Source organism: Camelus bactrianus, chromosome 16 (assembly GCF_048773025.1).
Source record: "Camelus bactrianus isolate YW-2024 breed Bactrian camel chromosome 16, ASM4877302v1, whole genome shotgun sequence".
In the NCBI taxonomy this organism is placed as follows: domain Eukaryota; kingdom Metazoa; phylum Chordata; class Mammalia; order Artiodactyla; family Camelidae; genus Camelus; species Camelus bactrianus.
The window spans coordinates 39,004,311-39,031,076 of NC_133554.1; the positions used below are offsets into that span (position 1 = coordinate 39,004,311).

General features: G+C 44.4%; 2 protein-coding genes across 7 annotated transcripts in view; one reads left to right on the top strand and one right to left on the bottom strand.

Moving 5' to 3' along the window:
- The window catches only part of PHF12 (PHD finger protein 12), a 36,988-nt gene extending 10,723 nt beyond the window's left edge, over positions 1-26,265 (bottom strand). For 2 of the 6 annotated variants that reach the window (XR_006726039.2, XM_074343153.1), the window contains exons 1-6: positions 25,602-26,265; positions 24,774-24,955; positions 7,283-7,355; positions 4,283-4,676; positions 3,088-3,208; positions 1,736-1,868 (exon numbers count right to left, since the gene is read on the bottom strand). Coding sequence is in view for 3 of the 6 variants with exons in the window: in XM_074343153.1 (XP_074199254.1) it covers positions 1,736-1,868; positions 3,088-3,208; positions 4,283-4,676; positions 7,283-7,355; positions 24,774-24,955; positions 25,602-25,667 (969 nt within the window). In the remaining 3 variants the exon portion in view is untranslated. Of the gene's footprint in view, positions 1-1,735; positions 1,869-3,087; positions 3,209-4,282; positions 4,677-7,282; positions 7,356-11,628; positions 11,690-12,434; positions 14,167-24,773; positions 24,956-25,601 lie in introns of those variants that run through there. The other 4 variants (XR_006726042.2, XR_006726038.2, XM_010958249.3 and 1 more) reach the window with 3 other exon arrangements.
- PIPOX (pipecolic acid and sarcosine oxidase) overlaps positions 25,251-26,766 on the top strand; it is a 90,428-nt gene continuing 88,912 nt past the window's right edge. Inside the window, exon 1 of the mRNA XM_045519027.2 lies at positions 25,251-25,402. The gene's annotated coding sequence lies outside the window, so the exon portion shown is untranslated. The remainder of the gene's footprint in view (positions 25,403-26,766) is intronic.

Consider the following 26,766-nt stretch of genomic DNA (forward strand, 5'->3'; position numbering starts at 1 on the left):
TTTAAAAAACAGAAGCCCTCAGCCAAATGGGCTCCTTCCGTCAACACTCCTCAGCCCTGTTCAGTCCAGCAATGGAAAACTGGTATGTTCTCATTCCCTAGAGAGGCTTGAGGGGGACAAGAAATAGGAAATTAGCCAAGAAATGCCCTTCCAAATTCAGCCTCAAGTCCTCTATCCAGCTCACAGGTTTCAGAGGATATATGCTGGCTTTGGCCCTAGGGAGCCCTAGATTTCTTTCTAGCAAGGGAATCTCTCCCAATGCAAGCAGAACCGTTGCCTCTAAAGGAGCCTGGCTGAAAGCAGACATCAGCACCACAGTCCTGAATATCCTGCCTTATTCCTCCTCCTTGGTACCAGGGAGCAGTAGTGAACCCATCTGGATATCACAGCCTTGCCCTATAGGAGGCAGAAAACCTCATACTGATCTGAGGCCAAAGGGAGGGAAGAAAAGTTGGTACAGCAGCATACAGAGGCTTAAAGAAACTATGCCACTTTTCCTCTTCTGGTCCCCTACATTTTAATTAAAAGAAAAGATCTGTATGGCAGCTTCCTAATTAGTAAATTAGGAAAAATCCCTAAGTGGTTAATAAAAAATTACCTAATTAATAATTTGTCATCTGCTGGAAAGCTGCTCTTACAGACTCATATTTGGGTAGACTACTCATGGTTGTTTTTTTCTGGTTCAGCAGGAGGCAAAACAAGACACACTGAGCCTTGGAGAGAAGCTTCCTCCCACATAAACCTTTCTGACTGGCATTAGTCAAATGAGGGCCAAACAAAGCTTTTCTCCCATTGTGTAAGTTTATAACTGAGGTTCCTCTCAGTGCAGAGCAGGGAGCACACTGGCATGCTGTAGGCCAGCAGTCATTCTATGGTTATCAGCATTTGATAGACAATGTCATAAACAATTCCCTTTTTAATTTGGAAAGGCTGCTCTTATGAGGGAGCTGCTCTGCCTGAAGCCCTCTCCTATTCAATCTTCTGAGTGACCGTTCTAAGTGCCTACCAGGAAATGTCCTAAACCTCTTTTGGAGACAGTAAATTACAGTCCTCTTCTAGCCCAAGGAAGCAGTCTGGAAAATGTAACCAATCCTCCTGGGAGATAAGATAATAGAACCATCTTATCATTCATTCATTCATTCAACAACTGAACACCTATCATGTGCCATGCCAGGGCCTTTGTAAAGAAAGTAAGAGATGGGAAAGAGCCTCATTTGGTGCCTAGGACACATCAGGTGTTCAATAAATGGATGGTTGTCTAGAATACCGTTATCTGTGTCAATTCTTCAATTCTCCAGAGTTCTGGGCAGTTAAGTGCTATGAGAATAGACATTTAAAAAATTTTCTTAGTTTGTTCCCTCTAAAAATAAGAGGCAGGAAAATATGGAAGCCACTACCTTTGAGAACATTTATTTCCATAAGGCTGGATCTAATACACCGTCCTTTTAGAGGTGTAAAGTCAACTGCTTAATTCACTATAGAAGTTATTCATGAACAAGGAATCACTAGTGAGTTAAGTCTGCTTATGCAGCTGAAACAAGGCATTGTGGGAAAAGGCAAAATGCACAGCTGAGTATGTCAAAGTAATCAGAACTGAATGGGATGGTCTGCAGAAACCAGCATCTAAGAGATTAAAGTGAACTCTGGTACAAAGCTGACTGTACTGCACTTCCTACTGAATCAGTCCATACCCCAGCTGTGTCTACAGAGGAATGAAGGGCACTGCTGTGCTTACCACCACATGTTCGATGTGATTTGGACACATCCATCTGCCCAGGGGCATGGCAGTGAGCGGTGGCTCGAGGCAGTCCATGTGGAACAGGAGGGGACAATAGTCACACTGGATGAGAGGGGCAACGCGGCAACTCCTGCAAAAAAAGAGATGTAGACCATTTCTATGGCAAGATGGGAGAATTCAAACAAACTGCACTGTGGAACAGCCTGCCTCCCTTAATGCTAAGTGTTCTCCCACATTCTCCTCCCCAATGATTCAGTTACATTCACCATTAGGAAGATAGATGAAGTTGGGGGCTACCACCAGGCTCCTCATTATTCTCTCTTCTAAGAGGAATGTGTCTTATAAAGAAGTGAATGTTTATTTGGAGTATAGCTTAAGTGGTTGTCAGAGCAGGAATGATCAATGCTCAGCACCCACTGGGGGAAGACAGCCAACCCTGCTCTGATCTTTCTATTCCTTAAAAGAAAGCAATTACTTCATTAAAAAAAAAAAAATCACTAGCAACCTTTCCAGAGTCTTATACTACAGCAAGAAAAAGATTTCTCTTCTGCATGAAGTGCTCAGCAAAACTGACAAGTAGGGAGAGTTGTGCCAGGAAAATGATTTTGTATATATTCATGTTAAGCACAGTTCAAGGGAGGGGGTGCAAGCAAATGCCAGTTATGATTTGTAACTGTGATACTCCTCGAGGCCTTAAGATGCGCCGGAGCCTCAGTTTGGGCCTGACTCAGAATTCTGCTGCTCTACTATCTAGTTCTCTGTAGCTTTTGCTGTAGAACATTTTCTTTTTGACAGCGATTTTCTCCTGCTGTCCTGCCCTTCGAACACATCTAAGCGAACAAGTCCAGCTTCAGTAACTGAAGCAGCTGGTTCCTGCCACTGAGGGGATTCTACTTGAAGGAAACCAGTGTCCCAGGGAAGCTACAACTGGGGCAGCCTAGAGCCTTTTGGAAGTCATCCATCCTGATGCTACTATGGAACTTGTACTACTTTTAAATTCCGCTTTAGTGCTTTAAAAATTATCTGTCTTTTCCGGGAACTTCTGTCTCTGCTGGCCACAGTTCTCTCTGCTAGCTAGTCTAAATATCTTGTGCTTCATTTTAAGTCTAACTCCTCTCGTTCTAGCCTCTACACACACAGTTTACAGCACTTCTGCATGTGATTCTTCAGATAATTTGTTGTTAAAACATTTAAGGCTCTGGTCAATTAGACACTCAGTCTCTTGATACTCGTACCATCAGAATACAGGTTATCTACATTTAACATATATGGTTTGGAAAAGGTGAAAACGAGAGGAAAAAGCATTTGCTGAATATGAGGAAGCGCCCCTTAGTATGGAAGAAAAATACCTGTTACACGTGAAGCAGACTTTGACCGGTAAGGGAACGAGACCATTATGATCTAACTCATGCTGCGTCTTCTTAACATTTTTCCCTGTGGTTTCCTCCTTTCTTCTTCTCTTGCTAGAACCTAGAAGAGAAATTGGTGGTGCTGAACTTTCCCTGGATGCAGAGTTCCTAGCCTGGGATATGGAAACAACAGTATGTCAGAGGAACAGATTTTAGTAAAAGTACATGCCATGGCCTGGACATGGATCTCTTTCTGGGCCCCCTTGGCTGATTTCAAGTGAGGAAAAGGATGAGAAAAGAGGAGAACGGAGACATAAGTCAGAACCATGATCACAGGCCACTTGCTCTGTGGCAGAAATATATCTATATGTTTTACAAACATGAAATGGTCAGAAGCCTAGGTTAGATACTCACAACTTAAGAAATATAAATGCCCATGTCAAATAGTCAACAAAGACTATTCTGTGGAGGTGGCTGAGATAAAGACTATAATTTTACCATATTTTTACAGAAAGCAGAGAAGTTTTGATTTTGTATGCATCCTACGGACTAGTAGGTTTCTTAACCCTGCCAATTTCACTTTCTCTGGGAAGAAGAAAATAAGGTCTAGGTGCTTTGTGGTAGCAAGTAGGAGCCATGACTTGATTAAAAAAAAATAAAAAAGAAACGGAGGGCAATTTGGTAATATCCATTAAAGCTGTAAATGCATAATTTTGACCCAGCAATTCTAATATTAGTAACTTATCCTGGTATACACTCACATGTGTACAATAATATATTTTTTAAGGAGAGGATAATGGACATATATCTGTATTTGCTTATATATGCACAAAGAAATTCTAGGAGATACATAAGAACCAAACAATGGTTATGTGTGAGGGGTAGGAAGGTGGAAATGAGGCCAATGGTGGACAGGGATGGGTGGGAAATTTTTCATTATAACCCTATTTTTTGATTTTTGAACCACATGTATGTATTACCTTTTTTTTTTTTAATGATAATGGGAAAGGTGGAAAGTAGAAAACTGAGTAAGCATTGTAAAAGATAAAATCTTCAAAGATCTCTCCATGAAGCAAGAACAGGAGCCTGAGACAGTGGCTACACTAACAGTGACCCCACAGGCAGCACTGCCCTTGGCTGCACAATAGACTTTGTGGAAGCCAGGTGAGGGAGAAGATATGATGGTCTGGCTAACCTGGTAGTGCAGTGGTACAAGTCAGTTCATTGGGCAACTGAAACTGGGTGGGATTCCGCTCCATGGCAGCAGCAATCAGCAGCTCAAAGGGCCGCCTTAGCTGGGGCTGCACATAGTCCGGCTCTGCTGCCACTGGTTCCTCATCCACGTCAATGATGTCCTCATCGACGTCATTCTGCTCAGAGGTGGGGGTCTCTGTACTGGCATTGGATGTGGGCGTGCCAGGCCGGCTGGCTCTCCTCTCCAGGATCCGGGCATGGGCAATGGCCTTGAGTTCAGTTTTGTTAGCTGATCTGTCCAACAAGTCAGTATCACTGCAGGGGGATGTAGTCCGTTTGCCAGATTTGTCCACCAGTCCATTGACATGGCCGAGCTCCTTTTTCTGCTCTCGTTTCTGTGCAAATGAACAGGTGGGCATCACATAAAGTACCACAAAATAGAAAGGGATAGATGCTACAAAGTCCTGCTAGACCACTAACCAAAATTATTAAAGTCTCTAATATCATAGACTCATCCACCTGGGGACTTGCAACACTGGTCTGCTGAAGTTGACAAAGCTATAGCTGAACTAAACTAAAGCTGGCAAAATCACTGCAGCAGGGAATCACCAAAAAGTACAGAAAGTTAAAAACAATTATACAAACCACACATCATTTACTCTAAGTCATCATATGAACAATATCTCTACACAAGGTACAGGGGTAAAGGCATTCTCACAGTGAGAATAAATTCAGACTAAGTGACAACAGTGACAATAACATAAGAGAATCAACGCGATCATCATACTTTGCCTTGGAGTGTCCTCTTAAAACCTCCTGAATGGTTTTAAGCACTTTGCTCAAAATAGAGAAAAGTCTGCAAAAGTAAAGGTAAAAAGGGCAAGCAGAGCTCCCTGTCCAGGGAGGCTGGGTGCTGGCATGCAAGACAAGTGTACTGCAAGGTGGAAGAGTCGTGTGAAGGGCAGCAACCACTGTATCCAAGAATGGTGGTTTTCAATGTCTCAAGTTTAACTAGAACTCTGAAAGTGACACTTCTTTGAATGGGAAGGTGGAGAAATGGAAAAAGACTAAGTGTACTCAGTAGGACTAGATGACTGATAACACATTTTCCTCCAGGGCTCCAAACGGAGTGGTCAAACGGAGGTTTAGCACTGGTCTCCAGTCAGGAGACCTGGGATCATGTCCCAGTTCTGCCACTGATTCCCTATGACCTTGAGTGACTCAGGCTTGTGGGCAGGAATTTCTCTATGTGTAAAGTGAGACTGGTAAAACCTTTCTTCTCCTCCTCACAGGGATACGGCAGAGATAAGGAATATCACATGTATGAGAGGGACGGCTCTGAGTTGGGGGAAGACCTAGCCTCCACTAGGAATAAGATCTGAACATCAGAGGTTGATGAGGCCCACAGGACGTATGATTTCAATCGATTTCAGTGTGACTACAGGAGGCCAGAGGGGTGCAGAGGGCAAAGGGGTGTAAAGGCAGATTTGACACTAGGAGGCAAAGACATCCACCTGAGGGCAGGTCAGAGTGGCATTTCAGGAAAAGCACACTATGTTAAGAAAAGGCATACTCTAATCCCCAGCAAGTAGTTCTGTTTCTAGAAAACTGATGCTGAGGTAATAGAGCTTTAGAGTAAGACAAAATTTGGTTGAAATCTTGGCTCTGTCACTTCCTTTCAGTACTTGGGAAAGTTCTACATTTGCGAACCTTAGTTTCTTTTTAAAACGGAAATACCACCACCAGCACCCATTGTTGGCTGTATGGATTAAAATGAGATATCACATGTAAAATACCCAACTATGATGAGCACTAAAATAATCTTAGTTCCTCTTTTCCACCCTCTTTTTCTGGCTTTACGTTTTCTCCTTCAGCTGTTCCCAACCCTTTCAAGTCCAGTTTCTTTGAGTGGTAAGTTTCTGAAAGGCCTCTTGGCTGGGAGGTACCTCTAACTGGTCCCACTCTAACTAGGGACACACAAGTAGAGATCCTGGGAGGTGGACAAGCTGGAGGACACCCTGGTGTATGAACTTCAGAAGAAATCAAACTACAGCTGTGGTTAAGGTGGTTGACCTGGACTTGGCTTGCTTTTTAATAGGAACCCTTATGCACACATTGAAAAATAGGGTCTGCCTGTTTACCTTCTTCTTAAAGGCTGAAAACTGTTACATACATAAACCACAATCTCTGAATCATCTCATCCTGTTTCTGCAACCAAGGAAGTCATCATTCATTGTGACATCATGTTGAGGGGCCAGGAAAACAGAGGTGATGTCACAACAATGCAAAGTTGTTTGGTGTTTAATTAGTGTTGCGGGAGGGAAGAGAGTGGTTTACAATTCACAGGTGAATTCTAATTCACAGCCTGTAATTTGAGGATTGGGTCCCTCATAATCTGAGTGGAAACACACCTACTTCCTTTTTCGATAAGGGAGAATTTAGCTTTTGCACCCCACAAAAGTACTCAAAGTAGAAAATAATGTTCTCAAAGCCAGTACTGAATGACCAAAACCAAAGGAAGGGGAACTAAAGAGAGGTTAGGCAACCAGGGGTACAAGTGGGTCAAAGTCCTCTTCACCCCATACACCTGGCCAAGCCTCTGGGTACCAGCGACTTATTTGCCTTAGGGTGAGGGAAATCCTTTTTCCATCAAGCTGGAGAAGCCGCCTTCTTCTTCTTCAGCCACTCTCAGCCATGGATATAGCTGCCACATTCAGGCCTCTTATCAGGAGGTCTACAAGATCAGACTACTCCTGTCACTAGCGACTGGACATGGCTCAGTAAATTAACACACCTCTTCTGCCCATTTCAGCAGCCCATGTTTGGATTTTAGGCCCTACTGGATTCCAAACAGTCACCATGGGGAGAGTGAGGGTGATCCAGGGCTGGAAGAGACAAGAAGAAGGGACGAAAATGCCTTCAGGGCCAAGTCGTCTTAGCTCTAGAGTATCAGTGCTCTAGATCTGGCATTCTGAGCAAAGCTTTCAGAAAGCAGCATTACCTTTCGGCGAACAGTGCACCGGTGACACATCCACTCCCCAGGAGGCAACATCTCTTCACTCAGTGGAGGATTACTGCAGGGAAAAGACAAGGGCAAGACTAAGTAACTAACCCTTTGATGCATCAGGGAAAAGATTAGCTAGGTCTGGCACAAAGCCACATGTCCCTCAACTCCTGTTCTGGCCAGTCCTGCAGCACTCCTTGGATTCTGTCATCCTTCAAAATGCTTACTGAGCATCATTTACAATAACCTAAGGACTGGGCATCCCTTCTTCCCATATCTTTGAAAAAGAAGCCAAATCCAGAACTTAGGGAAATATATAAAGAACCAGCTTGGAGCCTTGAGAGTCACTCCCAACTCTGCACCATGCTACTAAAATCACTGAGAGAGGTCCTCCACAGTCATTCAAAGTCTGCCAGTGTATAAGTCCAAGCTCTTCCATCTGCTGTTCAAAGTCCTCTCTCTGTAACATGGTCCCCCTTCCATCTCTCCAGGCCCCCTTCAGGTACCTTTCCCCCTAGTCAAATTGAAGACTTGCTATTTCTTCCCCGGAACACTCTTTCCACTGAAAGCTATGCATGTCAAAACCCTATTTATCCATTCTGTAAGGCCTGCTTCAGTCAGTCTATGGAAGATTAAAATTCTTTGCTACTCTTTCCACCCAGAAGTAGTCCATTTCCGCCCTCTTGAATTGGGCTTGTCTTATGACTTGTTTGACCAACAGAATGCAGAAGAGGTGACAATGTTATAACTTCTATGGCTGGATCTTAAGAGACCTGTAGATTCCATTTTTATGTGCTTGGATGTTCCATATCAGAGCCTTGCTCTCATGATGAGAGGTCACACAGAGGAGACTTAAGGCACTCCAATTAAACTCTAAATCAACAGCCAGCACCAACAATTGCTATGTGACTGAGTCATCTTGGATCATGCCAGCTCAGATGAGCCTCCAAATAACTGTAGTCCCATATAACAACATGTGAACAGGAAAACCACCCAGCTGAGCCTAGTCTTCATGCAGATTTGTGAGAGGTAATACCTAGTGTCCATTTTAAGCCATTGAATTTTGTGGTAGTTTGTTACTCAGCAACAGATAACTGAGCACAGCTCTTCCATGTGCTCTTCCCAGATTACTCACACATCCTGGACCTCTGGCTGCATGGTTTTGTATTATTTTGGCACTTATTGTGCTTTCCCTTATTTCTCACAATTCTCTTATTTCTTATATTAGAGGAACCAAGAGAAGGATTGGATCTCTTTCCACTTTGTATCTTTATAATATAGAGGTTGCACACATGATAGTCACTCAGTAAGTCATTCAGTAAGTCAATACTGAATCAAAATTAGAGATGTATAGGGTTGGCTTTACTGATCCTCCAGGTCACTAACTTCCATTAAGGTTATACCAAGAACTATATGAAACTTTATTAAATCCTTGAGCAGGTCATATAATGTCTACACAGCAGTGGTTCTCAAAGTGTGGTCCCCAGACCAGCAGCATCAGCATTACCTGAAAAGGTACTAGAAATGCAAATCGAGGCCTCACTCTAGGTCTACTGAATCAGAAATTCTGGGAGTGGGGCTCAGTAATTCGTTTTTAACAAGCTCTCTTGGTGATTTTGCTCAGTACCAAAGTTTGAAAACCACTGCTATACAGAATAAGTCTACATTTATGCTTGAGAAATTCTTACATTTAGTTCCTGAGAGTCACCTACTTGGAATGGTATGGAAGAAATTTTTCTCCAAAGTATAGGTGAAATGCTAAAAAGAAGATATATTTTATATACTCACACACATATATTTATGAATATATGTGGATTATGAATATGTAAGGACTCTCCTTTAAGTCCCAGGGCTTAATGCTCGGCTACTTTACCATTTCTACCTAAAACAGTATTTGGCTTGACAAATTTTCCTAGCTCCTGCTTTGCCAATGCATCCCTGGAACCCTGAGCATACATGTCAGGATGTCCACCAAGCCCTCACAGCTCACTGCTTCCTATCCTTTCTGTTTCCTTGGTGGAATCTCAGGAGGAGCCTTACCAGGAAGCAGAAAACTGGAGGCACACTGGCCTACTGGGACAGGTCTTCAAACCCTGGAGGACCACAGGAAACGTCACTGTAAAGTCTCCCTTGTTCTCTCCAATATATTTCTGCACAGGCTACATCTAAACTAATGAAATGCATGTATGTTCTTTGCAAAGGCCTACAGACTCCACTATGCTTCAGCAGCAATCCTTTTAAAATTAACCCTAAAAAGGCTGTCATTTCTGATTCTGTTTTTCACCATTTCTTCTCATCTGCCTACTGGTTTTGTGTTTTGTACCTACCCTACACCAAACATGTAAAGCAGAGAAGGGTGAGGCAAGGTGTTAGTGGCTTAGATCTTTTACCAAGATGTGAATGGCCCCCTGGCCACCCTTCCGGCTTCCCTCAGTCTATTCTCAACCCTGCTGGCAGAGTAATTCTGCCACAATTCCAATCAGATCAGTCACCTAATTAAAAATCCATTCAATATTGCCCCTACCCCATTCATTACAGGATAAAATTCAAGCTCCTCAGTAATGCAGGTAAGACCCTTGAGGCCAGAACCCCGCCCCTTTCTCCATCTCCATTAGTCTGGTGGCTCCCTACGCAGGGCCATACTGTTTCTCAACCCTGTGTCTGCTCATTCCAGAGCTGCTACCCACAGCCATAAAAGCTGTGCCCCACTCCTTCACTTGGTGGACTCCTTTATCTTTTGGAGCTCAAGTCAGGTATTACCTCCAGGAGTCTCCTGGTTCACTATAGCACTTCTGTGCCACACTATACTGAACTATTGTGGACCCGAATCTCCTTCTCTGCCTCATTTATCTCTGTACCTCCACACTCTGCATAATGCCCGGCACACAGTAAGTACTCAATAAAGCATTAAAGAATGAAGGAGCACTAAAATAATGGACTTCTAAGAAGTGACTATAACCGGCCCCGTCCCCCAAGTCATGAGGTGAGGCAAGGCAATGCCGCTGGTCAGACATTTGTCTTGGTGGTTAAATCACATATGAAATTACTTATGTTTTCTGTCACAAAACAATAAGACAACAGAGTCAAAGTCCATTCTTGCAAACCTGAACTTCATACTGTACCACCCCACCCTACTTATTTAAACACTCTTTAAACAAGTTGATTTCTCGTTTCTCTTTCTTAACACAGGGGTAAAATGTTTAATGTCTGTATTAAGAGACTCTCAAAAGTAGCTCCTGGTTTGATCACTTTTAGAGATACCAAGTTTAAGAACACAGGTTTCTCACAATTCTAGATTACGGTCATAGGCTTCTCTCATCTGCTCTAAGGTGTGGGATGAGGGCTGTGAGTTTAGGGAGTCGCAGGGAAGTCAGAGTGTCAGAGTATTGTCTCCAGGATGAACACAGAACATTTTAAAACAGCGAGACCTTGTTGGGATTCTCCTGCTTTCTTAGAGATAAAATATGCATCTTGAAATAAATTTGAAAATACAGTATTTTGAAAGGAGGCAGTAACATCTAAGATGGGATGGATAGGGAAGGAGGGTCTATGTTTCTTGAAAATGATCATCACAGGCATAGCTGGAACACAGGAATCACCCCTCTTAAAGCTTTCTCATGATGATATTTCTTTCCTCTTTGCTCCTAGCAATTCCCTTCAAGCTATTTAGAAGGCAGTTTTTCCATTCAAACATCTAGAGGAAAAGGATTCATGAAATGGCTCAAGGGAAGACAAGCTGCCATTGGGGCAATAAGCTCAGGAACTAGTTCTGAAAGAGGCTGTTCTGCAAACAGACTAGTTTTGTTCCGTATCAGAAATACTGCCAACAGAGAAAGGATTCCAGGGAGAAAGGAGATTCTGCAGCTTCTGTGTACTTGTATACATCCTGAGGACTTCTCCACCTCAGCCGACCATCTTAAAGCTCCTTCCCCTAGAAGAATGGTGTTCTCATAAGTTAAATGCACAACTCTGAAACAATTATATGCATGCTAGAGTCTTTAAATCATGGTATGCCTGTCAAGAAAAACAAGGCTGTCGTAGCTCCCTCTCATCCCCATACATCAATGAAGACAGGGTGTTGAGGGCCATTCTCTACAAAAGGAAATCATTAAAGATTAAAAAAGAAAAGTCAGGTAATGCTGAAATTACTCTATCAGAGTTTCCGCTGCTCAGCAGTAAAAACCATGACAACATTATAATGAGCCAGTATTGCTTGGAAAGACATCAATATGCTTCCTAATCACTAAAGCTTAGAAACAGCAGAGTGATAATCTCATCTTACATCTAGATAGTGTATTACAGTTCACAAAGTGTTTTCACAGACGCTCTTATTTGATACTCACCATCGTACACGTGAGAATTAATTCTTATTCACATCATACAGGTATCTCTACGGCGACTTATCTAAAGCCATGGAGCCAGAAAGCAGCAGAATTAGAACTCAAATCAGTTTCCTGGTTCTTCCAAATCTTGGGCCCAATTGTTTTTAAGGAACCTTTGGTAGTTCTCTCATTTCTGCGGAACACAGTGGAGTATCCCAACAGGGTATCTTCCTCAACCTCAAGGTTGAGCATTTACTTCTACATCAGTCAGTATTTATTGAGTTCCCTCCCACTGCTTACTAACCAATGCCTTACTAACCAATACTGGAGGTATTTTGCTAGAGGAAGGACACAAAGCAAACAAGTTATGATCTACTCCATCAAGAAACATTGCCTTTAGGGAGAGAGGACCAAAGTCATTCATCTACGCAAGCATTTACTGGACACTTATGCAAGGCAACGTTCTAAGTGGTGAGATTTCAGACAAGGTCTTGCTCTCAGGGATCATAGGCTAGAGACAATATATAAAATGACAGTTGGTAATGAGACCACATATGATCACCTACAAATTGATTCTTGCCATACAGACTTCTAAGACTCAACTGCTTATGAATGGCAGACTCAACCTAGAGTCCCAGAAGTTTGGCCATTTGGTACCTGAAGGTGACAGTGGCCTCTTCCTGACCTCTTCTACAATTCAGCATTTGCTATTCAGCAAATAGTAACTCAGCCAGTGATCCTTTAAAGATGGTGAAGTTGAGGAACTTGCGGGTTCGTGAGGAGACTAGTTTTAGAAGCAGGTATATTTCTGTATTTTGAAAACCTACCTTATAAAAGGAAGGTTCTGGGAGTGGAGACATTTTCCTGGGAATGGAGGCTAAAGTCTACCTAGAGCACAACAGTCTTTGAACCTTTAGATTCCTTCTGAGAACCATCAAGTCCTTGGAAGGAAGGTGAGCCCTGGAATAGTCGTCTTCTGTACAAGAGCTGGCTTGTCTTGGAAAACTGGTAGTTCTTTAGCCAACAGGCCAAGAACTTCTACTTTATTTTCTGCCTTCAAAAGAACATGGTTTGCAGCGCTTCAAGACAGGCACCCTTCACTGCAGAGAACAGAACGCTCTGTCAGCATGGAGCTCCTGCAGAATATCTTCCCATCTTCCCAACTATGGATGTTTCCTTCCAGATCGTCTGTTAAAAAGCCCTGGTCTGCAATCCCTGGCCAGAAAGTGACTGTTCACTCCTCTCCAACTCGCTATTTATTTTAACCACTACCTGATCTTAAAGACATTGTTAGCTACAAAATAGTTCATAACAACAGGGCTCTAAGTCTTCAGAGATTGTACAACTGAAAGAGAAGCATCTCAGAGTTTGGTGTGGTGTAGTGAGGCATGAGAGGGCCCATAAACTGTTAACAGTAACATCTACACACAAACCAACTGAAAAACTGGTCAAAGACATTAATTTTTTCAAAATGAAGACTCCTAAAACTAACCTCTGCAGCAGGACTCGAGCATCTAGACTCCTATAAGCAAATCCAAATAATCTGTCTCTATTGCTGATGAGGGTGTCTAGATTGGTCTATTTCTGGAGCCATCAAAGAGAAAACCACACACACACACACACTCTCTCTCTCTTTCTCACACTCTCTCTCTCAGCTCACTGTAATGCCTGCACTGACAGATCTCTCCGTGTCAAAGATTCAAAGCCTGGAGCCAGATGATCCCGACTTACAGCCAAAGGACGGAGTCCAGTTTTAACTTAGAATGCCTCTTTCATTCACTAATGAGGCTGCAGCTCACCACTGCAGGTGGAAGATGTTGGTAGTTGTCATGGTTCTTGGCTCTCTAATTAAGAGGATCTATTTCTAGTCATACACCAGTGCGGCTGATCTGAGTCTAACCTCACTCATCTCCCTCGCCTATTAATACACGTGAACCTGCAAGACATTAACATTTACTTCAGATTTAGTCGCCACCAGTGGGACCTGTTGCTCTATAGCTCTGTGTTAATTATCCATCCAGCACAAGCAGTTTTTCAATATGGAACTGGAACGGAGGGGGGGAGGGGAAGAAGAGAACAAAGGGAGGAGGGGAGAGGTGGAGGGAGAGGGAGACAGGGAAGCAGAAAGACTGCCTTTCATTTCACAGACCTATTTTATTACAACAAGCAGATAAAAATGATGTTGGGCTCTGGACCTTTTTAAAAAAATATGTTAAGTTATTGATATATGGCTTGCAACTGTCTATCCAGCTAAGTGACAATGCCATTTAAAACTTAAGCCAAAGGTGGCCAGAGACATGAAAATATCACTTAATCAAATTAAAAGCATTGGTGTTTGTCTTAGGACAAAAGGAAGCAAATGGATTAAAAAATACTTAAGAAAGAACTTAAGTTCTAACACTATCTTCTCATCCTGGACTGACAAAATATTCTGTTTAATACAAACACTTAATAGGAACACTATGTGCAAACAGCATATCTGTACACAATATACCAACAGCCTTCCACTCACATTTTCTTCTAAAAGAGGCCAGTCGAATGAACTGGTTAGGGTCCCTCCTGTCACAACCCATCATGCTCCAAGAATCAGAAGCTCTCTAGCCATATACGGTTGTTTCAGCTGAAATAAAATACCAGACTAAGAAAGATTTCACTGCCCACCCCCACCCCCCATCATCTGTATGTCCCCTCCCCCCTTTTTTGGTAGGGGTAGGGTGGTTCAGCAAGCAAACAATAGCACTGAGCAGTTTTGATTTTTAATTTCACAGTTCATGGGTCTCATCCATCCATGTGAGGTCCACTACCAGATAAAAATCCTGCATTTATATTTAACAGCTCTGTGTAAGACCAACTGCAAGAGACAATACAAGCTCACATCAGGCCTACACTCCCTCAGACTGGCCCTGCTGTCCTTGGCCAGCTCAGGAAATGTGTTGGTACTAGTCAAAATGGGGAGGGAAGGTGATCGCTGACAGGACCACAATCATGTCTCAGCCTCCTAGCAGCCTTCTTGATCTATAAAGGCTCAAGAAATAAGCCTTTTATAAATTGAAATCAGCTTCTGTCCTGGAAAAGCTAAGAGGTGCTGGGTAGTTTAATTTAAAAATACCTTTCTAAATTTAAATTAAAAGCTGTGTTAATAATACCCAAATTTAATAGTTTATGTTTTGAGGGAACAAAATTTAATCAAATTCAAATGTCTGCAGGTACAGTAAGCTTCCTCTGAATACTTGTGTGGAGCGGGCATTGGCTTTTGCCTTCATGCGTGGCCTAATATTCAAAGGCAGAGAAGATGGTCATATTGAAGGATACTGGAGAGATGAAAGCAGAGAGAAAGTTCATAGGGCCCATGAAACTTAATCCTTTACCCTCCTTTATCCCAGCTACTAACTCAAATACAGCTAATGCCACAAAGTACATAAAAAGTACAAGGACTGCTGGTTTTTTCATGCAAAGTCTTAGTAGCTGTGTTAACAAGGAGGCCAACAAAGTGCCAGGCTATCACAAATGCCCCATTGAGAAACTTAGCTAGTTGCGTCACTTCCACAGGCATACAATCCTTTCAAATTAGCCGACTGTGCCCCCCAGTTTTATTGCCTTCTATGCAGAGCTGGCTTGGGGCATCCTCCCAGTGAAGACACCTGGAGAAGAGGGTTACGAGTTAGTGCAGGGAAAGGAGGAGGGATGGAGGATAGAGTACCAACAGTTATACCAGGTGTTTGCCTGTTAACTTTTCTACAAGCCAACTCTAGATGCCACAGGACCTGATCAGGAAATGTGCTGGTACTAGTCACTGATTTGGCTATTCTTACAATCCTGGCTTCTTTACAATGGAAAATGAGCTGGTTGCAAACATTTAAAAAATTGGCTTCACTCATTCACTTTATGATGGTTGCTGGAGCCCACCTGTTTTGGAAAAGAGTAAACATTCTGGCCTCAGCAGTCACTTTCTAACACTCCCAGGGAACACTCCATTGGAAAGAAGAACCAACAATTTTAATTGTGTATTTGGTAAGACTCAGAGGTATGGAAAACTGGGTACTGTTCTGTGGCCAAATTTTAGAAGACTATCAAGAATAAGAAAGTAGCCAGGCCACACAACTCAGAGAATCTGGACCAGTTTACATCCTATGGATATTGGACCTAAAATTCTATAAAGGCTGGGAAAAACTAAAAACAATAACATCTTAAGTGTAGGGAGAATTTCTATTTGAAATCCAACTAAATGTAGAGAGCAGGTTTCTACATAAGGCCCAGCTGCTTTTCCCTAAGGAGGATTTCTGCTTCATTTACTCTCCTCTGACAGGGTCTTCTTTTGAAAAGAAAAAAAAAAAGCTGGGAGAATAATGCTACTATTTGGGCCAAAACAGCACAGGGCTTATTCCCCACCTTCTTTTACCCTTGCCCTCCCCCTCCCCCAATTTTACTCAGAAACCTCAAAGCTCCCCTCCCTACACGACTGAAGTAATCTCCTGGGCATGCTGTCAAACTGTGCTGTCGTGGTTTGATGCCACAGTTAAGTGCTGACTTGGGCTTCTGAAGGCTTCCAGTTATACCCCTGGTGACCTATTTAGGAGCTGAACATACTTCTCAGAGACAGAGCGCCATGATTTTCCCCTTCAGCCCTCTTTTCTCTCAGATGGTCCCTCACCGAAGAACAATCACCCTGAAGGCCTGAATGTGCACACACAAATGGTAAGATCTGCAGAAAGCTGGTATGTAGCAAGCATAAGAGCCTCGGACATGAGCGCTTTCCCATAACTTAAATAACCTGCAGACACTTTTCTTACTATTCAGCTTCCTTCAACACCAACAAACTGTAGACTAAAGTCAAAGATATCTGATGTCACGGAATTAGGCCTTAGAATTAAGTTAGAATGGCTAAGTGTCATCTATGCCAGGCAAAACCACAAGGACTACCAAGGAGGGCTAAAGCAAGACAAAAATAATTCTCCCTCCACTTAAGATGTTCTTTCAAAAAAAAAAAGAGGCAAGATTAGGAAACTTAAATACAGCAACCTATGTATAGAACTGTGAAAAGTTATAGGTTTAGATACACTTAATGAGATTAATGTAGTACAATTTTTGTAATGAATTCTGACCAATAATTGATGATTATTAATGGAAAAAGTTCACTGTAGAGCCTCCGTCTAATGTTTCCAGAGCTTTGTTAAAACCAAGAATCAGTAGAACTCCATCTGACAGTTCAGTGAACATGGGAATTAAAAAGCTCCCAGTTCATCACAGGAGCCCCGGGCTGGTGGAAAGAACAGTAATAGCTCCACATTGCCGTTTTGTGATGTAGAGACTCATCTGAACTCACTTGAAGTTTAGTGTATTTCATTAGGTTCTCTGCTCCATTCTTTGCACAAATGCAGACAGGAGAAAAAAATATCCAACATCTCTCTGAGGATCACAGCTGGATAAAAGCCTGTAAGTGTGCTTGTGCTGCCACAAACAGGGTTCCACCCTGGAGCTCAACCTTGCTAGTAATTCTGAGAGGTTCCTCCTTCTCTGCCTGGCCTAGAGGTAAAGTGATGTCTTTGGGCTATGGTTAAACTCAAACCCTGCAGAAAATCCTCTCCTGCTCACTCTAGCTCATTTCAAAAAGAGCCTCATGCAGAGCCCAAATCAGTGGGAAAGACCAACACTAGCTTCAGGCAGAGTTATCCCCAACTCCGCTGTTACTATGTCTTTAGTCCTTTCAAGACTGGGAAGTATTTCCTGGGAGACACTCTGTATAACTTGTCAGAAAACAGAGGAAGGGCAAAGATTAAACAGCAAAGCGACTAACATACAGGAAAGCAAATGTAATTAGGGAGAAAGGAATGGTCACCATGTTTTGTGTTAACAAGGTACCATCCAGTTGGAAGAACCCAGACTTCATTTCTGCTCCCCAACCAGTGTTTATCTTTGCACATTTCTCATCTGTAATACCACTAAGTATTACACAGCAGTGAGCAGAGGAAGTGTCTCTGGCTTTCAAGTAGTTTAGTGAGCATTTAGTACATGATTGCAAAAGGGAAAGGAGTAGTTCTTTGAATGAGTCAAACTTTTCATTACTTAGAAAATTTCATCAATCTCCAAGATATACTTGGAAATTGCTTACAGTGAATTCAACAACAGCTCTATGTAGTAGCCAAGTTCCTTTTTGCTGATGGGTCAAATCAATGATTTCTCTTTTTATAAGTGCCTATTGTATCCTTCAGTGTTTTTTTTCTCTCCCACACAAAACTTCATCTTTATTCTTATTTGCTGAGACCCAGATTTAGGAAATAACCTAAGGCTTAAAGGATGAGGATTTTGTTATCTGTAAATGGTGGTCAGAAAAAGGTGTCACCTTCTTATTCTTCTTAACTGTTCTAGAGTCATGGGAAAAGCAGTCAGCTAGTGACCTGTGCATGCGTCCTGGGCATGGTGACAAGTCTGCAACACTAAAGTACCTTTCTGAAATTTGGTCTAGGACTTGCACTGAATATAATGTCCTCCTCTTTCAGGAAACTGGCAGGGGGACAGCTGTACTCCTGTCCTGTCTCTTGGGAGGCTAGCATTATGCAGCGGTGTCAGTCATTGAATGGCAATGCAGCTGGCCATGTTGTACTCCCTGGGGACCTTAAGTCAAAGGAAGAGCACAGTGGAGGTGGAAAACATCCCCTCCACCCCGCCCACCTCTGGTGACATAAAACTCTGGCACCTTAAACAAGAATGTATTTCCAGGAGTCTATACTGCATTATCATAGTAAGTGCCTTCATAACCCCAACCAGAATCTTCCACCAGGGTGGCCTGCTTACCTACACACCCAAGGAATTGTTGTGTACATGCTGGGGGTGGTACAAGAAAATTCAAAGATGGATTTCAACACTCTTACCCATAACCAAAAGCAAACAACACTTAGCTTTATCTCTTTTCTATTGCCCTGTAACTTGTAGGAGGAGAAATATACCAATTTCTGTTAAGAAGCAGGACATCTGCATTTCTAGGGAGCATCAAACCCTCCTGGGAGCATCAAAGCAGACAGTTTCTTTTTAAAAGCTATATAAAACCTTCAAGCAAATATTCTCCACAGGCTGTCTCCTTATTTACTGCTATCTGGGCTTACATAAAGACACATAGAAACAGGTGAGTTCACTGCAGTGTAAAACAACTTTTTGTTCCTGTTAACTGGGTTCAAAAGACAGCTCATTAATTGATTTGTAGTTATTTCCACCCCAAGCTGTCACCAAACTGAGGCAATTTAAATCTTCCTCCTTGAACTAGGGGACCTCCAAGTATGAGAAGTGCTCACACACAGAAATTTTCTATTGTGGCAGATGGGTGCTGGGTGGGCATCCTGCCTTAAGGCAACTAGTGGATTTTTAAAATTTCCTCTAGGCTAACTTCCAGCCTTAGACTTCTTTGCTAAGAGGGGGTCACACAGAAAAGCTGAAATAGAAACATACCAAATTTACACTGTAAGGTTCTCTCTCCACAGAGACACCATCCTGAGTTCACAGAAGAAACTCTTTACTTACTGTTATTACATAGACAATACAGGCATAGACATTAAACTGCTTAAATCAACCATTTTTTCTAGGTAAGACTAAAAATAAAAAATAAAAAGATGGGGAAGTGAAAAGACCACCACAGAATAGGAGAAAATACTTGTAAATCAAATATCTGACAAGGCACTTGTATCTAGACTATATTTATGTAAGGAACTCTTACAACTCAATAAAAAACCACACAACCCAATTAAAATTGGACAAAGGATCTGAATAGACATTTCTCCTAGAAAATATACACAAATGGCTAACAAATACATGAAAAGATGTTGAATATCATTAGCCATCAGGCAAATGCAAATCAAAACCACAACGAAATAGCACTTCATGCCCATCGGATGGTTCCAATCAAGAAGATAGGTAATAACAAGTATTGGAAAGGGTGTGGAGAAACTGGAACTCTCACACACTGCCAGTGGGAATGTAAAATGATGCAACCAACTTGGAAAACAGTCTGGCAGTTCTTCATAGGTTAAACGTAAGAGTTATCATATGACCTAGTGATTCCATTCCTGGGTATATACCTAAGAGAAATGAAAACAGATATACACACAAAAACTTGCACACAAATGTTCATAGCATGATTATTCACAATAGTAAAAAGTAGAAAAAAACCCAAACATCCATCAATGGATGAATGGATTAAAAAAAGTGGTATATCCACACACAGAATAGTATTCAGTTTTTAAAAGGAACAAATCCTACAAATCCTACAAGGATGAACCCTGAAAACTCACTGAGCCCTTCTGAGTATCACTTATACTTTCACTCAGAGCTTAATAAAAAAGTTTCGTTTAACATACAGTAGTGACTATCTGAATTCCTTTTCAGTTCAAATTAAATAATTTATTTGTCCTTCTGATTTGGCTTTAAAAAAATATCTTGGAAACACACTTGATTAAGAATTTAAAACAGACCAACATGGATTTCATCTCCAGATTAAAATGAAGGCGATACCTAAATATGACTTTCCACATTTACGTGTGTAAAAAATACACAAGTCATTATTAACAAAGGCCCAACAGTCCTAATATATTAGTGGAGTCCATCTGTGAAGTATTTTGAGAGCCTTAAGGAACAGCAGGAAATTGATGGGATTATAACCGCGTCCTACCTTTCACTGAGTTTGGTAATTAATTTTGGGACAGGCCCGAAACGAAAAATTTCCTACAACAGTACCACTAAGTATTTGCCTTAAATTACACACAAACTATTATCTTGGAGGAGTATGACCTCCTTTCCCAGTTTTAGTATTTCTGATGCTTCCCTTCTCAACCAAAGCCATCTGAGTCACATTTTGTGAGAAAACAACTCATACCAAATATTATTTTTAAACAGTAATTTTCCTTTATCTTTGAACTAAAGCACTCATATCACAAGAATTAGCCCCTAATCCCCACATTAAGTTTATGAAGCATGCATGTGAAATTGAGTTAAAACTGAATGCTACTGGACCCTGTTTGTGTGGACCATTCAAAAGCCCTACTATACACTCAGATTCCTAAACAACACAGTAAATGCAAAAACAAAGAAATAAAATACACATAAAACCAAATTAGGTTTGTTTATTGTTGAATCATTTTACTATTGAGGGGGCAAGGTGAAGGGAGGGAGTCCAGATGTTGTCACCTCCGGTTTTTCAGTGCCAGGCTTCCAAGCACTTACAATGTCAGAAACAACAGATTTGTAAGATAAAGTTAAAATAAATGTATTTCCATTCACCACTAGCCTGATACCGTTCTAATGAGGAGCTAAACACAATAAAATCAGAAAAAATCACCTCCTTTAAAATCAAAACAGCCAAGATTTTCTACAAGGCACTCTTCTACTGTGTGTGAAACCCTTCTTGTTATGACTCACTGAAAATTAAATATGCAAAACTCCAAACTGAGCTTAGTTTTGCCTGTGCACAGAGACCTTTTTACTCTCATTCTTCGAAAACCTCATTTTGGATCTTGCTGCCAACACCAGGGAGAGGAAAGCCAGCCAACAATTCCAAATATAACATGCGGAGGCAAATGCTACAGAAATCTGTCTGACAGGAAGCAACCATGCTGAGGTCTGCTGAGGTAGGTGCACTTTTCAATCGGACCATTCTGGTCCCTCTGACTGTTTGAAGCAAAATGCAATCAGAGGAAACCATCCAGGTTCCAGTCAACTCCATTACCGATGCTCTGTGGTGTTGACTTTATCAGTGAGAACAATCCTATCCATATAGTCCACCTCAAGCAGAACGATGGGCCATCAGCAACTAGAGCTCTACCAGTTATTCTAAGTATTTAAAGTTGATTTTTAGAGACCAGTCTATGCAGACCAGTATTTTCACAATGCTCAACTTATGGCATGACAATTACGATAAAGATCAGGTTCACCAGGGAACACTTAAAAACATATCTCTTTCTAATTCTCCAGGGGCAGGTTTAGTAACCCCTACCACCACTCTGAATAATTGATAAGCCAGTTAAACTTGGATAAAATGATTATGCTATCACTTAAACAAATACAAAGATATCAGCTCCTCAAGTTCAATTCTTCAGTGAGTTCATGGTACTGAACACAGGACAATTCATTCCCTCACCCAGAAGATCATCACAGAAAACCCAGAAATAGGGGTCCTAGTCTAAATGGACAGAAAGGACTATTCCTCATACAGAGCACTGGCCCCTGAGAAAAGACAAGACAATTAAAACAGCTTATTTGACCAGTCATTTCCTCCAGTAGCTTAGCTTAGAAAAATCCCCTGTGGTTATGGTTATGTCACTAAGCCCAGGAGGTAAAGTTTGCCTAGAATCACTTATGGAGCATTTTACTAGATTCTGTTCACTGTGAGGCAAGCTGGCAAGGCACACCAGAGACTGAAAAAGGACATATCTCACAGAGCTTTGAATGGAGACCCACAGCAGCTCTGCAATTACAACCTATAGGGTTTACAAAACCCCATCTTTACTTTTGCACATTCTCTACATAAGGAAAATTATCACTACTATGCTTATCTAAATAACCCAGTCTTAGCCAATTAAAAAGGGAAGCAAGAGAAAATATAGCCACACCTCTTAACCTCACTCCCACATGACACAAGCAAGCAATAATGGGACAAATTAACGTGAGCGCACTCAAGAATCAAAATTTTCTGACACCATTAATTGCTTGACCTAACTACTCAAGTTGAGATGGTTAATGAAGTACTTCACTTGGGCTAGAAAGAGTGTGCTATGTTAAGGAGGCAAGAAAGTCGGATAAGCCTTGCTTAAAAGAAGGGTTCCTGCCTTTGGATCAATATCTAGAATGTTTTGTGATTTATATAACTACTCAGATAAGTCAATGGTACATTCAGTACTGGCATCTTGAAAGAAGGAATTGGAGATGTGAAACAAGGCCTGCCTCATTTACTAGGATTCTCAAATCTCTGATTACCAGTTCCCATTCACTGTCTTTAGTGGAGGGGGTAGTCAATGAAATGCAGTCTTGGCAAACTTCAATCTCACCAATGCTAAAAAAGCATCTCCCTCTCTCCTACCAGTTAAAGTAGAAACTCAATTGTTACAACTTGACAAGACTTGGACTTATCTAATTCAAAGATTCAGAAGTTAGGTTTTAGAATTTAAAAAGCCCAATCTCAGGCAAAACAGCACACTTTTTCCATGCCCAGAAGTTTCTAACAAACAATTTCAGCTTTATTAAACAAATGGTAATAAAGAGCTCACAAAATTCTCAATATGGGATTCACCATTCTTGGTCAACACTAAGTTCATTCTAGAGATGAAACATTAACCCACATTTTAAACCAAGAAGTCTGCAATTCAGTCTTAATATGTATCAAACAAGCACACACACATACACGAATGTAAGCAACAGGGGAATAACGGGCAAGCAACATACACCCAGGTACAAATCTCTTCTGTGCTCAAGAACAGCACAGGAAACTTGACAGGAGGTATTTTTTTTCCAGGTGGATTACATCTTATAGAAAGCAAAGGCTAAAAACCACAGATCCTTCCTGCTAGTGTTAGTCATTTCATAATAAAAAATTTTAAAGCCAGCAGCAAAGCTCCCTCCAGGATAATCATTTTTGTCCCTGCAACATTACAAGCCAAGATGGGGTGCCCTCCTGGGCTAAAGAATCTTGGGAATGGTAATGGGAACTTCCTACATAACTTCTGACCACAGACTTAATTTTCCCGGCATCAGTCATCTGTCCAGTAAGTGTTCCAAAACCTGCAATTAATACAAATACACAGTAGGCACTACTACACCAACTGAGAAACGGAATGTGATTGGAACTGTGCGGGGTGCTTAAGGAAAATCTCACTTTTTTTTTAAACAGAGGGCTAAAAAAGGCAACATCAAAAACCGGTGGAAACAAACAGAGCAGCCCCTCTGTTTCCCGCTCTCTCTCCAGCAGTCTCCTCTCACAAACGTCTGCCTCAGTCAACTGTTGCTGAACAACAGAACAAGTCCCATCAGAACAAGACGCAATCGGGGTCCCGGCACAGTTGTGGGATTTTTGTGGAGGGCAGAGGTGATTTCTCCAAACAGAAGCTGGAGTTTAAACTCTTCTTGGCTGGATTGTTCTGGGCTGAGCTGCTGAGGAGGATCAAGCAGCGGGCGATCAACCCAGGTCCCTCCCTCTCTCTACCGTCTCTCCCCTCCCCTCGCGTTCAGTAACGGGGGAAAAAAAAAAGCGCACAGCTTTCCAGCTTTCCGCTCCTTAAAAATGCCCTCGCGGAGCCACCGCACACAATCCTGCCCCAGCAGTAAAGAATTCTGCATTGAAGGGTTCGCAGATCCGGAGCGAAGAAGTGAAATCTGCGCCCAAGGGCAATTTTAATTGTCTAACCCGGCCCGATTTCCTAAGAGGCGGCAGCGCGGGGAGGGGAGGGAAGGGGGAGGCAGCTCCAAGAGGCAACAGGGGGCAAGCGGCGGCAGAGAAAGGGACCAAAGCGGCGAGATCCCAACCCTGGCCCCCAAGGAGCTTCTGCAGAAAGGACTTCGAGGCCACCCCCACCGTTCCCCGGGAGACGTTTGCAAATCATATATGCAGCCAAAATGGCGCTGAGAATAAAAATATAATTTAAAGGCAGGTCGCCATATTGTAAACAGAGAGGCAGAGAAGAGGAGGACTCGAGAGACACCCTCCATGATTCCTTCCAAAGCCGGGAGCAACCGAGCGCCGCGTCCCGCGGCTCTGGACCAGGGCAGCTCCGGCGGCCGAGGGCTACGCGCACCCGCCCGGAGAAGAGCCCAGCCCGGCAGAGGCCCGAGAGCGGAGGGCGAGCGGGCAAGCGAGCGGCGCAGAGCCCGGAGCTCCTCCCCTTCCTCCCCCGCCACCGCCAGCCGTGCCCCGCCGGCTCCGTCCCGGCTCCCCAGCGACTTCCAATCCCAGATGGGGCTCTCCTTACTCCTCCCAACCCCCACCTTGGGGTCCAGACCCACTGCTGCTCCTCCCCCTCAAACGGCCGGATCCGGGCAGCACCTGGGGGCGGGGAGGCACTCGCCCCAGCGGCTGCAGAAAGTCAGCTAGCGGCTACAAGCGCCCGTTATTTTGGCAGGCAGGGGTAGGCCGGGTGAAGGAATGTGCCGAGACGGGTCCGCCAAGGGCCTCCACAAGGGTCCCCAGACCTTACCAGCACTGGAGGTGGAAGGCGGCCGGGCAGTGGTCACAGCACAGGAGATCCCCACCTTCTTTGCAGCTATCGCAGCTGTCGTGGTTGGTAGCCCTGCCGCTTCTCCGGGGCTCCTTCTCAGGCTTCCGACTTCGCTTTTCTGCCTCGTCCGTCTTGGGGGGAGCCAGCAGAGCTTGGATTTGCTGCACACACATACAAATGCCGTGTGTGCACACTCGGAGCTCTCGGGCGGTCCGTCGCCCTCCCGGCGCGGCTTCTCCGTCACCCACCCCTCTCCCCTCTTTTGTCCTTCTTCCTCCCATCCAGGCTACTCCCAGAACCTCTCAGCCCCCGGAACCAGGGGGAGCCCACCCTAATCGCGTTCTTGCAGCACAACAACGAGAACGGCTTCTTCCAAATGGGGAGGATCAGGGTAGGGGGATGGGGAGAGAGTGCGCGGTTCCCTTCTCGCCACTTCCTTGTATGGACAGTGGGGGACTCCAAAGCCAGGCTCGGCAGAGGCCTGAAGCCCGGTACCCGGACGTGCTGGGGGAAGCACAAAGGGGCGGACAAGAAGGGGGTGGGGAGGCCCGCCGGTGCAACGAGATGGAGTGGGTTGGCGCCTCGGGAGAGCGAATCGAGGGCGGCGGGTAGGTGAAACTGCTGCAAACGTCCTCGGGGGCTGAACTCAGCCCTTCGAATTGGAAAGATGGGAGGGAGAGTCTGGGTGAGGAAGCGCCCCCCTCCCCCGGCCCTCTTGCGCTGCAAGCTCAGGACCGGCTTTGTGGGGCGGAGGGCGGAGGTTCCCTCCCGGTGCTGGGGAAGAGGGATGAGGAGGGCCACTCTTACCTCCATCAGCCCCCCCGACGTGTCCAAGTCGTACACGATCGTCTTGGTCTCCATTTTCTCCCACATTCATCCACCTCCCGGGCTGGGCGCTCTCTGCTCCGGCCCCCCCAACCCCGGGGGGAGGGGGGAAACGGGGGGAGGGGGCGCTCCTGACCCCGGTCCCCCTTCTTTTTTCCCAACACGGGTCCCGACTTCCTCGCCCTGGCTCCCCCCCACCCCCCGGCCCCCAGTCCCCGGGACGGCAGCGTCCTCCCCACGGGCCGTGAGGGGGGAGCGGCCCCTCAGCCTCGGCCCGGCGGCTGGCTGCACGGTGGGTCCCGGCTCCGGGGGTCAGGCCTCGGCGGGGCCTAGTCCCACAGGCTAAAGCCGGCGCTGGCGACCGCTGGTCCGGCCGGGAAGGCTGGCGGGCGCTGCCATCCCGGGGTTGGGGGGATCGGAGGGGGGTGAGAGGTTAGGTGAGGTTGTGGTACGTGAGGTGACTGCGGGGAGGGTGATGGGGGGTGGTCCCCGGGCTCCGCCTCTCGCCGCCGCCGCCGTCTGCGTCCCGGCTGCCGCGCACTTGGCGCAAACTTACCGCGAGCGCCCGCAAAGCCACCCGCGCAGGCGCCCCGGGATCGCCGCTCGCCGCGCGCAACCGCAGTGACAGCCGGCGGCCGGGCCCCCGCGCAGCCGCAGTGAGGGGGTACCCCCCGGCGCGCAGCCGCGCTGGCATTCGTCTGGAGCGCCGAAGCCCCGCCTTTCTGCCCTGCGCCAGCGTACTGAGACAAAAGGGCGGGACCTGAGGTCTCGCGCAGGCGCCTGGGAGAGCTCGTAAGGGTCATCGCGCAGCCGCAGGAACACGGGGACTCTTCATCCATTGGTGTTTGTGTGTAGACCAAGAGCACTGTGTTCCCGCGCACGCGTGTTGAGGGTACTCCGCTCCCGCCCCACAACAACATAGCCGGCTCCCGCGCAGGCGTATTGTCACTTGCAGGCCCTAACCAGAATGCTTCTCCTTTCGCCATTTTGGTAATGGGATATAGACTACAATGTCCTTGGAGTCCTCAGACATGAACAGAAAGGAGCAAAGTGTAGTGTTGGCTGGAGCTGGTAGGCTGTCGGTGACAGCAGTACTCCTAGGGATGTTGTACTGGATTGTTTGGTTCCAGCGTCAGGTGTGGCTGGA